General features: G+C 45.1%; 1 protein-coding gene across 3 annotated transcripts in view; it reads right to left on the bottom strand.

Moving 5' to 3' along the window:
• The window catches only part of SAMD4A (sterile alpha motif domain containing 4A), a gene marked incomplete at its 5' end in the record, with an annotated part of 229,801 nt that extends 217,305 nt beyond the window's left edge, over positions 1–12,496 (bottom strand). For all 3 annotated transcript variants that reach the window (XM_079701092.1, XM_079701094.1, XM_079701093.1), the window contains one exon: positions 12,301–12,496. In XM_079701092.1, the coding sequence (XP_079557218.1) occupies positions 12,301–12,496 (196 nt within the window). The remainder of the gene's footprint in view (positions 1–12,300) is intronic.
• Positions 12,497–16,652: the final 4,156 nt, after the last annotated feature.

The following is a 16,652-nucleotide window of genomic DNA, read 5'->3' as shown; positions in this document are numbered from 1 at the left end:
TAAACACAAACAAACCAATTTGACTGCTATAAGTTTGTCTGCCTTCTACTTGCTTTGATGGGACCTATTTATAACACATACTCAGTTGCTAAAACCTTTGAGCATCCAAGCTAACCAACCAAATGCAATTTATTTGCAACAAAGATCACAAATGTGTGTGACCTGCTCCCTGTCATCCCAGACCAACCCAAAGAAAATTACAACACCCAAAGTGAAAAGTGTTTCAGATATGAAGTCCCTAGATATTTCATTCCTCCAAATGATTTCTTTTTTTCACATTTACCAACTAAAGGTAAAAAGTGTTGACAAGTTATTTGGGAAAACTGGGTCAGGGCTGTGTTTCTTAGGACTCAACATGATATAAAATAGAGTAACACAGCTAAAATATAGAAGGTGGAGCAAAGTAGACTCATATCTTTTCAGGTTCCAAGTCACCTTCAATCTCTTCCAGATAATCCTTTAAATAAAAGGTGCCCTATCAGGACTTCCCTGGTGGCACAGTGGTTAAGAATCCGCCTGCCAATGCTGGGGACATGGGTCCTAGCTCTGGTCCAGGAAGATCCAACATGCCGTAGAGCAAGTAAGCCTGAACGCCACAACTACTGAGCCTGTGCTCTAGAGCCCACGAGCCACAACTACTGAGCCCGTGTGCCACAACTACTGAAGCCCGTGTGCCTAGAGCACATGCTCCGCATCAAGAGAAGCCACCGCAATGAGAAGCCTGAGCACTGCAACGAAGAGTTGCCCCCACTCACCACAACTAGAGAAAGCCAGCTCACAGCAATGAAGACCCAACGCAACCAAAAATAAATAAATAAATTTTTTAAAAAAGATGCCCTATCATTTAGGAAAACATTATTTATATAAATTTCATATTAATTAGAGGCAAATTTAAACCTGGGGGACAGAATAGGTCCTTACTGGATTGTTAACAAGTAGCTTCCAGCCAATAACAAGGTTTCATTAGTTCCATTCTACAGATGAGAAAACTAAGGCTCAGAAATTAAGTGACTAGCCCAATTCAAAATCCATACTCTAAGAATCCTCTAGACATATCCCCTCCTATGGATATAAATAAATGGTCACCTGGTAATACCTTCTTTTCCTCTCTATCTCAGTCCTTCCTTCTCCCCCATACAGCAATGCTGAGAGCAACAAAGCTGCCTTTGGCTGATGATGCCACCATGTGGCCAAAATGGAAATTGTCTGAACCAAACTTTGCCTCACTTCTCCCATTTTTGCCTCTCAGAGAATCATGCATATATTACAAAGCTTTCCCAAAAGTGTACACAGACACACACACACACACTCTTTTCATCTTTTAACTTCCTTCTTCTTCCCTCCTCATTCTCAGCACACCCATGCCTAAAAGTCTTCTTGGGTTCTCTATCATCTTTGCAGGATTAAGTCAAATTCCTTAGCTGGCAAAGACCTGCACACACATGACTTCTGTTTTAACTTCTCTCTCTTAGATCCCAGCATTCTACACCCTTTGAGCCACTCTGACCTCATTATTTCTTGCACACAACAAGGCCCTTTCATAAGACAACGTTTTTATAAATGCTATCTCTTCTGCTTGGAAAACACCTTCAAGCCTGGTCTCTACAATCCTTTTTACATACTGAACCAACTCCTATTCACCCTTCAAAACTCAAACATATCTCCTCTGCAGTGGAGGCTTCCCTGACTCCTCCAGGCAATTAGCTGTACATTCACAATGCTCCCAGAACCTGTCCCCTACCCCTTTTATTCCTATATCTATGTTTCTGTACCTGTGATATGGTATTAGTCATTTACTCAACACTTGGTATCTATGCACCAGGCACTGGAATACAGTAAATTACCTTTGTATTCCCACTGCATAACACAGGGCCAAGAAAGTAGTAGGCAGTCAGTAAACGTTTGTTGATGAAAAAGTGAAAGGAGACTGGGCTGGACTGAAGCTATACTGGGCCCAGCGTGAGGCATCAGGTGAATAAATTTTGTTTTAAGGCCAAACAAGCGGGTTAAACTTACCCAAGATAATCGTGAATTACAGCGGCCACAGCAAGAACTTTTAACCTGGATAAGCTTTTCCATTTATGAGGTGCCCTAGAGAAAATTGGTTCTTGGCCAAGCACTCACTAAAAATAGAAGAAGGAAAACTACTTTTCTGCCTCTTCATGAGCTTCTGGTGGCCAGGATAAGACCAGCTGGAACATCCCACTTGCTCCAGAGCCTGCAGAATCCTGGAGAAAACTGGCAGAAGAAAGCAAAGGCCGTGTGGCTGACAGGGTCTTGGTGCTCCAGCTGGGTGTCAGGCCTGAGCCTCTGAGGTGGGAGAGCCAAGTTCAGGACATTGGTCCCACAGAGACCTCCTGGCTCCACGTAATATCGAACGGCGAAAGCTCTCCCAGAGATCTCCATCTCAAAACAAAGATCCAGCTCCACTCAACGACCAGCAAGCTACAGTGCTGGACACCCTATGCCAATCAACTAGCAAGAGAGGAACACAACCCTACCCATTAGCAGAGAGGCTGTGTAAAATCATAATAAGGTCACAGACACCCCAAAACACACCACTGGATGCGGTCCTGCCCACCAGAAAGACAAGATCCAGCCTCATCCACCAGAACACAGGTACTAGTCCCCTCCACCAGGAAGCCTACACAACACACTGAACCTACCTTAGCCACTGGGGGCAGACACCAAAAACAAGGGGAACTACAAACCTGCAGCCTGTGAAAAGGAGACCCCAAACACAGTAGGATAAGCAAAATGAGAAGACAGAAAAACACACAGCAGACGAAGGAGAAAGATAAAAACCCACCAAACCTAACAAATGAAGAGAAAATAGGCAGTCTATCTGAAAAGGAATTCTGAGTAATGGTAGTAAAGATGATCCAAAATCTTGGAAATACAATGGAAAAAATACAAGAACCATTTAACAAGGACCTAGAAGAACTAAAGAGCAAACAAACAATGATGAACAACACAATATATGAAATTAAAAATTCTCTAGAAGGAATCAATAACAGAATAACTGAGGCAGAAGAATGGATAAGTGACCTGGAGGATAAAATAGTGGAAATAACTACCACAGAGCAGAATAAAGAAAAAAGAATGAAAAGGATTGAGGACAGTCTCAGAGACCTCTGGGACAATATTAAATGTTCCAACATTCAACTTACAGGGGTCCCAGAAGAAGAAGAGAAAAAGAAAGGGACTGAGAAAATATTTGAAGAGATTATAGTTGAAAACTTCCCTAACATAGGAAAGGAAATAGTCAATCTAGTCCAAGAAGCGCAGAGAGTCCCATACAGGATAAATCCAAGGAGAAACACACCAAGACACATATCAAACTATCAAAAATTAAATAAAAAGAAAAAATATTAAAAGCAGCAATGGAAAAATAAATAACATACCAGGGAATCCCCATAAGGTTAACAGCTGATCTTTCAGCAGAAACTCTGCAAGCCAGAAGAGAGTGGCAGGACATATTTAAAGTGATGAAAGGGAAAAACCTACAGCCAAGATTACTCTACCCAGCAAGCATCTCATTCAGATTCGATGGAGGAATTAAAACCTTTACAGACAAGCAAAAGCTAAGAGAATTCAGCACCACCAAACCAGCTTTACAACAAATGCTAAAGGAGCTTCTCTAGGCTGGAAACACAAGAGAAGGAAAAGACCTACAATAACAAACCCGAAGACCCATATATATGCTGTCTACAAGAGGCCCACTTTAGACTTAGGGACACATACAGATTGAAAGTGAGGTGATGGAAAAAGATATTCCATGCAAATTGAAATCAAAAGAAAGCTGGAGTAGCAATTCTCATATCAGACAAAATAGAATTTAAAATAAAGACTATTACAAGAGACAAAGAAGAACACTACATAATGATCAAGGGGTCAATCTAAGAAGAAGATATAACAATAGAAAATATTTAAGCATCCAACATAGGAGCACCTCAATACATAAGGCAAATGCTAACAGCCATAAAAGGGGAAATCGACAGTAACACAATCATAGTAGGGGACTTTAACCCCCCCACTTTCACCAATGGACAGATCATCCAAAATGAATATAAATAAGGAAACACAAACTTTAAATGATACACTAAACAAGATGGACTTAACTGATATTTATAGCACATTCCATCCAAAAACAACAGAATACACTTTCTTCTCAAGGGCTCATGGAACATTCTCCAGGATAGATCGTATCTTGGGTCACAAATCAAGCCTTGGTAAATTTAAGAAAATTGAAATCATATCAAGTATCTTTTCTGACCACAACGCTATGAGACTAGATATCAATTACAGGAAAAAAATCTGGAAAAAATACAAACACATGGAGGCTAAACAATACAGTACTAAATAACCAAGAGATCACTAAGGAAATCAAAGAGGAAATCAAAAAATACCTAGAAACAAATGACAATGAAAACACAAGGACCCAAAACCCATGGGATGCAGCAAAAGCAGTTCTAAGAGGGAAGTTTGTAGCAATACAATCCTACCTCAAGAAACAAGAAACATCTGAAATAAGCAACCTAATCTTACACCTAAAGCAACTAGAGAAAGAAGAACAAAAACCCCCAAAGTTAGCTGAATGAAAGAAACCATAAAGATCAGACCATAAATAAATGAAAAAGAAATGAAGGAAACAATAGCAAAGATCAATAAAATTAAAAGCTTGTTATTTGATAAGATAAACAAAATTGATAAACCATTAGCCAGGCTCATCAGGAAAACAAGGGAGCAGACTCAAATCAATAGAATTGGAAATGAAAGAGGAGAAGTAACAATGGACACTGCAGAAATACCAAAGATCATGAGAGATTACTACAAGCAACTATATGCCAATAAAATGGACAACCAAGAAGCAATGGACAAATTCTTAGAAAAGCACAACCTTCTGAGACTGAACCAGGAAGAACTAGAAAATATAAACAGACCAATCACAAGCACTGAAATTGAGACTGTGATTAAAAATCTTCCAACAAACAAAAGCCCAGGACCAGATGGCTTCACAGGCGAATTCTATCAAACATTTAGAGAAGAGCTAACACCTATCTTTCTCAAACTCTTCCAAAATATAGCAGAGGGAGGAAAACTCCCAAACTCATTCTATGAGGCCACAATCACCCTCATACCAAAACCAGACAAAGATGTCGCAAAGAAAGAAAACTACGTGCTAATATCACTGATGAACATAGACACAAATATCCTCAACAAAATACTAGCAACAGAATCCAACAGCAACAGTAAAAGGATCATACACCATGATCAAGTGGGGTTTATGGAATCCAGGAATGCAAGGATTCTTCAATATATGCAAATCAATCAGTGCGATAAACCATATTAACAAATTGAAGGAGAAAAACTATATGATCATCTCAACAGATGCAGAAAACGCTTTTGACAAAATTCAACACTCATTTGTGATAAAAACTCTCCAGAAAGTAGGCATAGAGGGAACTTACCTCAACATAATAAAGGCCATATATGACAAACCCACAGCCAACATCATTCTCAATGATGAAAAATTGAAACCATTTCCACTAAGATCAGGAACAAGACAAGGTTGTCCACTCTCACCACTATTATTCAATATAGTTTTGGAAGTTTTAGCCACAGCAATCAGAGAACAAAAAGAAATAAAAGGAATCCTAATTGGAAAAGAAGAAGTAAAGCTGTCACTGTTTGCAGATGACATGATACTATACATAGAGAATCCTAAAGATGCTACCAAAAAACTACTAGAGCTAATCAATGAATTTGGTAAAGTTGCAGGATGCAAAATTAATGCACAGAAATCTCTTGCATTCCTATACACTAATGATGAAAAATGTGAAAGAGGAATTAAGGAAACACTTCCATTTACCATTGCAACAAAAAGAATAAAATACCTAGAAATAAACCTACCTAAGGAGACAAAAGACCTGTATGCAGGAAACTATAAGACACTGATGAAAGAAATTAAAGATAATACAAATAGATGGAGAGATATACCATGTTCTTAGATTGGAAGAATCAACATTGTGAAAATGACTCTACTACCCAAAGCAATCTACAGATTCAATGCAATCCATATCAAACTACCAATGGCATTTTTCACAGAACTAGAACAAAAAATTTCACAATTTGTATGGAAACACAAAAGATGCCAAATAGCCAAAGAAATCCTGAGAAAGAAAAACGGAGCTGGAGGAATCAGGCTCCCTGACTTTAGACTATAATACAAAGTTACAGTAATCAAAACAGTATGGTACTGGCACAAAAACAGAAGTATAGATAAATGGAACAGGATAGAAAGCCCAGAGATAAACCCACGCACATATGGTCACCTTATCTTTGATAAAGGAGGCAAGAATATACAATGAAGAAAAGACAGCCTCTTCAATAAGTGGTGCTGGGAAAATTGGACAGCTACATGTAAAAGAATGAAATTAGAACACTCCCTAACACCATACACAAAAATAAACCCAAAATGGATTAAAGACCTAAATGTAAGGCCAGACACTGTAAAACTCTTAGAGGAAAACATAGGCAGAACACTCTATGACATAAATCACAGCAAGATCCTTTTTGACCCACCTCCTAGAGAAATGGAAATAAAAAAAAAATAAACAAATGGGGCCTACATCGATAGACAAATGGATAAAGAAGATGTGATACATATATACAATGGAATATTACTCATAAAACGGAACAATATTGGGTCATTTGTAGAGACGTGGATGGATATAGAGACTGTCATATGGAGTGAAGTAAGTCAGAAAGAGAAAAACAAATATCGTATATTAACGCATATATGTGGAACCTAGAAAAAAGGTACAGATGAACCAGTATGCAGGACAGAAATTGAGACAGAAATGTAGAGAACAAATGTATGGACACTAAAGGGGGAAAGCAGCGGGGGGTGGGAGGTGGTGGTGTGATAAATTGGGAGATTGGGATTGACATGTATACACTGATGTGTATAAAATGGATGACAGGATAAGAACCTGCTGTATAAAAAAATAAATAAAATTAAATTCAAAAACAAAACAAACAAACAAACAAAAATGGGGCCTCATGAAACTTAAAAGCTTTTGCACAGCAAAGGAAAACATAAACAAGATGAAAAGACAGCCCTCAGAATGGGAGAAAATATTTGCAAATTAAGCACTGACAAAGGATTAATCTCCAAAATTTACAAACAGCTCATGCAGCTCAGTATCAAAAAAACAAACAACCCAATCCAAAAATGGGCAGAAGACCTAAACAGACATTTCCCCAAAGAAGATATACAGATTGCCAACAAACACATGAAAGGATGCTCAACATCACTAATCATTACAGAAATGCAAATCAAAACTACAGTGAGGTATCACCTCACATAGTCAGAATGGCCATGATCAAAAAATCTACAAACCATAAATGCTGGAGAGGGTGTGGAGAAAAGGGAACTTTCTTGCACTGTTGGTGGGAATGTAAATTGATACAGCCACTATGGAGAACAGTATGGAGGTTCCTTAAGAAACTAAAAATAGAACTACCATACGATCCAGCAATCCCACTACTGGGCATATACCATAAGAAAACCATAATTCAAAAAGAATCATGTACCACAATGTTCACTGCAGCTCTATTTACAACAGCCAGGACATGGAAGCAACCTAAGTGTCCATCGACAGATGAATGGATAAAGAAGATGTGGCACATATATACAACGGAATATTACTCAGCCATAAAAAGAAACAAAACTGAGTTATTTGTAGTGAGGTGTATGGACCTGGAGTCTGTCATACAGAGTGAAGTATGTCAGAAAGAGAAAAACAAATACAGTATGCTAACACATACATATGGAATCTAGGGGGGAAAAATGGTTCTGTAGAACCTAGGGGCAGGAGAGGAATAAAGACGCAGACGTAGAGAATGGACTTGAGGACATGGGGAGGGGGAAGGGTAAGGTGGGACAAAGTGAGAGAGTGGCATGGACATATATACACTACCAAATGTAAAGTAGATAGCTAGTGGGAAGCAGCCACATAGCATAGGGAGATCAGCTCGGTGCTTTGTGACCACCTAGAGGGGTGGGATAGGGAGGGTAGGAGGGAGACACAAGAGGGAGGAGATATGGGGATATATGTATATGTATAGCTGATTCACTTTGTTATAAAGCAGAAACTAACACACCATTGTAAAGCAATTATACTCCAATAAAGATGTTAAAAAAAAAAAGAAAAAGGAAGAACTACAAACAAGATCTTATCTAGGGAATATCATCAGGAAAGCCTATACTCTTCTGCTTTCCTTTTACTCAATTTATGATCTAAAAAATCAACTAAGGTATGGCATACCTATACCATGGAAACCAAAAACCATAAAAACATAGGACCCACATCTTTGCCCTCTAATGAGAGTAAATACACCCACAAGCCCTTTTCAATCTCCACAATTAATTTTGTCTTTAACACTACCATTTCAGATAATCCTTTCTCTTGTATTTAATTATAAGTAGAGCAACAATCTCTTTGCCATTTATTTACTACAAACATACGCAATTTCCCCACAAAATATGCACTGTTTTGTGAATTAATAAACTTGTGGATTCACTTGTGAATCTCCATTTATTACACTATCTCCACTGGAAAAAATATTTCAAGTTCAAATGACAAAAGTCCTAAACTAGTGCCACACAATCCATTTTTCTTTGAAGATTTCCAAGTAAACTCAGCGGGTTCCATTTTTAGGTATCAAATGACATTTTAGCACCAAAAACAGAGAGCTACAAACTGAGACTGGCCAGAAATCTCAATGTTAACCTGGGCTGGTGGCTGAAGGGCACATATCTAAGGTTATGAGCATTCTGGAAACAAGCCTCTACTTTAGAGAGCTGAGCATGACCAGTACCCACTGACCAAATCCGGAGTAAAACACACACACACACTCACACAACACACAAACAAATCCATAAGGACTAACTCAACCATGTTCTTTGGATCTCAGATGACCACGAACCTGAGGCAAAGGATGAACCAGTGAACCACTAGAATCTCAATAAATGCTAAATTTAAGAGAACAAAAAGTTAGTATCAAAATACGTCCCATGGATCTCAAATAAACCATGTTTAATGTGAAGGATTATCTATTTAACGTTAGTCCTGTAGAAAACAGAGCCAAGTTTGCATTATTAGTAATTTTTTTGTTGTTATACTGAGGTCAAGCCCCAGATAAGAATTTCGTTCTCATGCACCAAGTTTTAAAATCTCTGAACACCAGAAGAAATATGTGTTTGTTCAATTGATGATTACAAAATAAAGTAAGTCACACATGATGATTTTGGTATAGGAAACCTCAGCCAGCCAATAAATGAGTCATTCTAAACAGCCTAGTTTTCTGAATGGGTAATAGCTTCACATGCCAAAAGAGCTCTGGAGGTTAATTACCTTGAGTGTTAATATTTCCAACATTTATGGCATATTTCCCTCTCTTCTCAAAGAGTGTATTTAAAAATTTATCTTTTTTGGTAGTTCACTCTCATTAATGGTAAATAGCCATCATGGATTTATGTTATTACAAAGTAATGTCTGCAAGTCCGATTGAGGGTTCCTACCTTAATATTCCCAAACCTTCAGGGCTTTTGTTCCCAACTCTCGTATCTAAAGTTATAATTTTTCTGTTTCTTTCCTAGTTGTCAAGCTGTCAGGGGTCACTTTTCACCACTGGTTACAGCAACTCCTCACCCCATTCTAAATGTGCTACCTCATATATTCTATGGATCATTTTTCAAATAAAAAAAAAAGTTAGGGTTGTTATCTAAAATAAGAGTAAGTTCTGAAAGAACATCTGAAGTATTCTCCCAGACTTTACGCCATCTATTCCAATGCTGAGTAGGCGTTTTTTGCCCCTTGCCTGGTACTTGGCTAGGTTCCAGATACGTAAGAGAGCTGTGCTCCAGACAGGCATTCTACGGCAAATCTCGATGTTCCTTATGATCCCTTAATGCAGAAGTAAACCAAACCATCACATGACCTCACTAATAAATTTCTGTCCTGGCCACATAACAAAACAAGTGCAAAGTTTCCAAGGAAGCAAAATATCCAGGTTGAAAGATTAATCCAGAAACTGGAAAATGGTCCCTATCTTACATAATGGTTATGGTTTCATATATCTACAGCATTTAGCATCATGAATAGGTAGGCAGCTTACACCAATAAGTATGGTTAAAAAAGATTTTTTGAGGGGAAAAATAACCAAATTATGTTTTTAAACTCACAGAAGTTCAATTTTTTTCTTGGTTTATTAAAGTAAAAGATTTTTAAGTTAAGCAACTTCTTTTTAATTCCATACATCTAATGGCTTCACTTACTAAACGGATGGCTGCTATGTTGGGAAAAGTTTTCTCCTTTACTCAAAGGGAAAAAATGTTCCTCTAACATTTGAGTAACCTAAGGATTAATTATCATTGTTTTAAACAGCCCCTACAAGCACTGAGGTCAAGCATTCAACATAAATCACTGTACTTAAATTCTGTGCATTCTATAAAACGCAAAAGTTTATATAACCTTGCTTGTCAAACCTGAAAAAGCAAAATCAAGCAGGTGATCCAGGCTACCCTGTCACATTAAGAATGGAAGTAAAGAGGGACTTCCTGATAGTCCAGTGGTTAAGACTCCAAGCTCCCAGTGCAGGGGGCCAGGGTTCGATCCCTGGTCAGGGAACTAGATCCCGCATGCCACAACTAAATAAGATCCGGCACGCGGCAACAAAGATCCCCTGTGTGGCAACTAAGACCGGCGCAGCCAAATAAATAAATTTTTTTTAAAAAAAAGAATGGAAGTAAAGAGAGCAGGTCATCAGTTATCCTAGTTATGTTTCCACACCCTTGTGAAGGAGACTGGCCCTTCAGCTATTTATAAACACAGAACTGAAAGGGAAGGGGGCCCTGCCACTGCCACCCTTGTGAGTAACCAACAGGGTGGGCTGTTAGGCTCAGGCTGAATCCCAGTGGGACCTGTGGGATCTCCCTCAGGATGGCCCACCACACTAGGCAGCACCGGATCCTCTGGGTGCAGTCCTGTCTGGTCAGGAAAAGGGCTGTGAGGATTTCCAGCAGTCACTGCCAGCCTAGGATTCTATATATGGAAACATCCCATCCTAGTGTTTCCAGCACCACGGGCACAACACCAGGGAGGAGGAGGGAGGAGCAGGCCAGCCCCCCTCTTGCTGCGCTGCCGGCACACTCTCTTTCGTGTCTCCCAGGCCCTGCTGCCCTGGACTGGACCCCGTCATCAAATGGCAGCCCAGCCCTCTGCTGAGTCTTGCAGGCTGGCGGCTCTAACATGGAACAGCTGGAAGAGGACCCTGCATTCTTTTCTCTGTGTAAACACTGGGGGCTCTGTTCACCCTCCTGCTGCAGCATGAACTAAAGAATTTTCCCCATGCAACATTACAACCAACAGACCTTTCCCCATCCCCCATCCTCACCTCCCACCCCCAGGCCCGGATATAATTTCAGTCTGTCACCACCCATGCTAGCAAACAGCAAACTGCTGAACCTTTCAGTACATTCACTTTCTATGCTAGTCGAGGTGTCTGTAAATACACTAGCAGGGTAAGAGGAAACAATTCTGTTATGTTCAGTAAAGTTTCCTGACAAAAGCATTAAGGACCCTGATTCATGCCTGCTCCCTATGAGACCCTTTCTACAAGACGTATATCAATATAAATAATGTCGTGATAGTTAAGTATAACCACGTAGTATACGAACGGCAAATATTTTAATAGTCTATAGCATCACCTACAAATTATTCTGAAGACAGAGCTCTAAAATTGGAATATCCGTGGGGAAAAATGAATAATAAAATTGGATTTTCATGTATTCCTCATACAGCCTCATCAAAGCTTGTCTTCTGAAGGGCAGTCCCAGGCTTCATGTGTTGCTGAAATCCAGAGAGCCACGTTGCCCAAAAGAAGAAGAAAGGGGGGGCGGGGGAAGAGCCCAGAAAATCCAGACTCTACGTGACCTGACTTACTTATTTCCCAGGAAACTGCATGAGAGAAAAATCAATCATTCGTACTACCGTAGCTACCACATGGAATGGACTGAGGGAGTTGACAGTGGGCAAAACAACGAAGCGGCCAGCGGAGGTTAGTGGGTGGCAGGGCCTGGGGCGGGGGCCGGTGGCGGGAGACGCCAAGGACCCGGGGGCCTCGAGGTTCTGTCGCCACGGACCAGCGGTCGGGGGGCGGGGCCAGGCCCGAGGCTGGGAAGGGGTGGGGGGCGTGGACAGGACAGCGGGACGGCGGCGGCCGCGCACTTACCGGGACTGTTGGCCTCGCCTTCGAGGACGTGCAGCTCGGTGCAGTCGGCCAGCGAGTGCTCCAGGCAGAGCTGGAGGAAGCGGGCCTGGGTCTGGCTCACGCGCTTGAGCAGCGACAGCAGCGCAACAGTCTGCTCGCACTCGTTCCAGCCCTTAAACCAGCCCGCCAGCACCCCGACCTGGTCGCGAAACATCATGGTTAGGGGGCGGCCCTCGGTCTACAAAGCCCCCTCCGAGCCCCAGCCCGCCCCGCCCGCCCCAAAGTTTGGTGGAGCCGCAGCCCAGCGGCCGCCGGAGACGCGTTCCCGTTCCAAGGTGGCTCTGGTGCCCGGACGCTGCAGGTACTGCCTCGGCTCCTGCCTCTCTCGTCTGGTTTCAGTTACGTTCTGGTGGTTCTGGCTGATTTCCCCAGAGATGATGACAGACAGTAGCACGGAAATGTTTTTTGTTTTGTTTTTTTAAAATAACGATTAAAAAAAATTTTTTCCCCACAAGGCACACAAACTGAAGAATGCTCTCTTCCCCCCCGCCTTCTTCTCGCAGCTTCGGGATGGTGATTTCCGGCGTCCCGGGGTCTCTCCCCCGCTGGGCGGCAGCTCGGACCCTTCACACCCGCATTCCCGAGTGGCGATCACCACTGGAAGGAGAGAAAAGGCTGCAGTGAGACCTCGGCCGGCGAGGGAGCGCGCGCGGGAAACGAGTGCATTAGAGGGGGTGGAGGGGGGCGCCCCGCGGGGGGTTTGGTCCCCCAAATTCCGGCCGCCCCCTTCGCACCCGGATGCTGGAGAGGAGCTATTCCCTTTCTGGGAAAGGCAAGAAGCCTCCTTCCCAGGTGCGTGAGGAGACCGCCCGGCTTCCTGTTGCTGCCGCTGCGAACGGCTAGTGCTCCCCACACACCCCACCCGGGGTGGCCTCGGGGACTGTGCCTGCAAACGCCCGCACCAGCAACAGATCTTTCTCGCGCAGAAAACTTGCAATGCGGCTGCGGAGGGGCGCGGGGGTGGGGGTGGGGGCTAATGCAAAGCAGAGGCGGAGGCAGCAGCAGCCCGAGTTCCTTCCTCCTCCTCCTCCTCCTCTCCCGCCTCCTCCTCCGCCACCTCCTCCTCCCGGAGAAGCTGCCGAACGGCTGCAGCTCCATCTACAGCAACAGCCAGCATCTCCACCGCCAGGCGCCCCTCTGGATTTAGGCCGTGAGCAGCCGCGGCAACAGCTCGAGACAAAAATAAACTCTCCCCACCCAAAGCTCAGCGTCCAGCGGGCGGAGGCGCAGCCGGAGCCCCGGCTACCCCGCGCCGCGCCGCTCCAGCCCACCCGGGAGGTCTCCGAGGGCCTGCTTCGCCCTGAGCGATCAGATGTGTGAGTGCGTGTGCGTCTGTGTGTATGTGAGTGTGTACGCGTGTGTGTGCTGTAGGCATCCTGCCCCCGCTGCCGCCGCCTACGGGCGGGTCTGTCCGGCCCACCGCCTCGCCCGCGCGTCCCAGGCCGAAGGCAGCACGGCTACGGGCGAACGCCGAGCGCGGAGACAGCCGAGCCACAGCACTGCCTCCCCCGGCGGGCAGGGCGGCTCCGCGGGAACTGCGGCTCCGCGCCGCCCGCACACGCCCCCGAAGGACCGCAAAGAAGAAAAGTTCGGTTTCGGGGGCTCCCCCAGTCCTAACCCTGTTCGGGTGGCAGCCAGCGGACGGCGAAAAGAGCCCAGCGACTCAGCCAGCCCTCGTGAGGCGGCTCGCTCCCAGCACCCCGTTTCCCGGCTCCCAGAACTTCCCGGCTCCCAGAACTTCTCCCCTCCGGGAAGGAAACCCAGTGACCCACGGGCCCCCTACCTGGGGCAAAAGAGAGAGAGGGCGCTCACCTGGGAGCGGCTCATCCTGGCGGCTCGCGGCCCCAAACGCGGGTCCGGGACCGCAGCGGCTCTCAGCGAGGTTGGGGGCGCCCGGAGCGCGGGCTGCGGGCCATGCCGTCGGGGCGGGCGGCGCTGAGAGAGTGCGGCGCTGCGGGTCCGGGCCGCCGCCGCCGCCGCTCCTGCTGCCTCCAGTGTCGGCTCGCGGAGGACTGAGCCGCCCGAGCCGGAGCTCCCCACATGCTACTGATTAACATACACCATTACATCATGGGCTTGGCAGGGAGCGCCCGAGAAGGGGGGAGAGGAACCCGGGCGGCGGCGGCAGCGGCGGCAAGCGGGGGGAGTCGGGGGAGGATCCCCGGGCCCGGCTTGCGGCGGGGGTGGGGGGGCGGATTCCTAAGTGGGGACCAGAAAAGGGGAGGGGAGCGGAGAGGGAGGAGCCGGATGGCGCAGAGGGGTCGGGTTGGAGGAACGGCCTGGCGGAGGGAAGAAGTTTGGGGAAGGGGAGGGGTCCAAGTGAATGCCTGCCCTCTGCTGCTTGCGTGTTCCGGAGGGGCCGGGGCGCTCGAGACGCCAGAGTGCAGGCCGGAGGGGACCCAGAGGGCGCTTGAGAGGGCACGGTGCTGCCACCGGCTGCTCGTCCTTGGGAATGTGGTTCACCGACTCCGGTGACCCCTCGGCCCAACTGGGGCCCGGGAGTGACAGAGACGTGGGGTCAAGGGCGCTGGAGGCGTGGACGGGTTCCGGGGGTCGAGGACGCGAAGGGCTGAGGAGGCCGAGGGGCGGTACGCAGTGCTGAAGAGCCCGGACGCCGGACGGCCCGGGTCTGAGGAGCGCGAGAAGTTCCCGGGCTGCTCACCCCTCGCCCGGGTCGGACCTTGGATGCCCTTTGCTCCTGTGGGCGGCCTCGCGGCTAGCCCCACACCCCTCTCCGGCCTTGCTCTCCCCTGGGGAAGCCGCCTGACTTCTGGGGCCAGCCGGGCAGCTACACCTGGCGCGCGGGCTGCGGCTGCGGCTCCGGCTCCGGCTGCGGGCCTGGAGCGGAGAGGAGCGCCGCCCCAGGCGGCGGGGAGGCGGGCGAGGCCACCTGTCAGCGCGTCTGAGTCGCCGGGCTGGGCAGCGTTTATCTGGCCCTGCAGAGTGCACGAGGCCGAGGCCGGGCAGAGGGCTTCAGAGGTCCTCGCCGCGCACAAGAGGATGGGGGTGGAGGTGCAGCGCCGAGGCCAAGCAGTTCAGGGAGGGCTGGGAAAGTGCCCTCGGGTAGTCTCGAAAGTAGAGGATTGGTTTAAAATACCCTAAAACCTAACAATCGCTGTGCCTTCTAATAGTAATCGAATATTCACGGGAGGACTTGATGACCAAATCCAGGCTGTCTCTGTGTTTTCAGTGAAAACAGTGAGCCCTGGAACATTTCTCCAGCAACTTGAGGCTTTCTTTATAAAAGTACTTCTGATAAATTAGTGAAGCCTATGCTTCAAATCCTGCCTCCCCTACTCTGGTTAATACAGTATTTCTGAAGATAAAGTATCTGAGATATTATTCCACTGATTTACCACTTCCTTCTTTAACTCCAGCATATGTTCCTGGATTTTCAATCATTTCTTCCTTCCGTCCTCAAACCTAGTTTCTGCACCGCTTAGTTCCTGTGAGACATGTGACAGCACCTAACCATCTGTTGGGGTATTGAAAGGTCTTGTGGAGCTGCAAAAATATAGGTGTTAACATTAAAATAGGGTGTGTGGATAATTTTCTTAAGCTCATCATTAACCAGCCAAGAAAGGTGTCTGCATAATTTAATGAATATTTTGCCCTAAAAACAGTTCTAGAGTCAGTGTTTTAATTTTGTTTTATTATTACAGAGGCAGGAAATCTTGAAATATTTTCCCCAAAACATTATTATCATTAGCTAGTACTTAGTAATAACTTCTATCAAGAAATGGGGAGAAGGTTTAGAGCATGGTGTATCTCAGTATATACCTTGCTATCAACTGCAGCCAAAGCAGAAGTTCCCTACCTGGGGATTTCAGAAGCCTCCAAGAGTGATTTTTTAAAAGAAAGTGAAAAAAATCAGTTTCATTAACTTATTTATTGTCACCTGCAGTTTACTAAGCGAATAGTAAAACTAAGAAACAAAAACAACAAACCTTGAGGCAAATTGAATTCTGCTTAAACTGAAGAAAGAAAATACTGCCACCTACTGGAAAAGTGTACTTCTTACAGCAGCCTGTGACCTAAGAAAAGATCTTGATTTAGCTAATTTTTTAGCTATTTTTAAAAAAATGCAAAGAGGAGCATGACTCATGAGTTGCCAGCCGGCCTTGTTTTTGTGGGTTCACAATACTTGTGATTTCCCTCACCTCTGGGACTTTTCCCTGACTGGAAAGGGAGTGGAGATAAAACCCAGTGATGCTGCTTCACTATTCCTCACAGGGTGAAGTCAGGATTGAAGGAAGGAAAGTAATACTATCAGCTAAATATATATTTTTGTCTAAATATGGACTTTCCTATTC

This window comes from Hyperoodon ampullatus (assembly GCF_949752795.1).
Source record: "Hyperoodon ampullatus genome assembly, chromosome: 3".
Classification (NCBI taxonomy): Eukaryota; Metazoa; Chordata; class Mammalia; order Artiodactyla; family Ziphiidae; genus Hyperoodon; species Hyperoodon ampullatus.
This window is presented reverse-complemented; position numbering and strand designations above follow the sequence as displayed.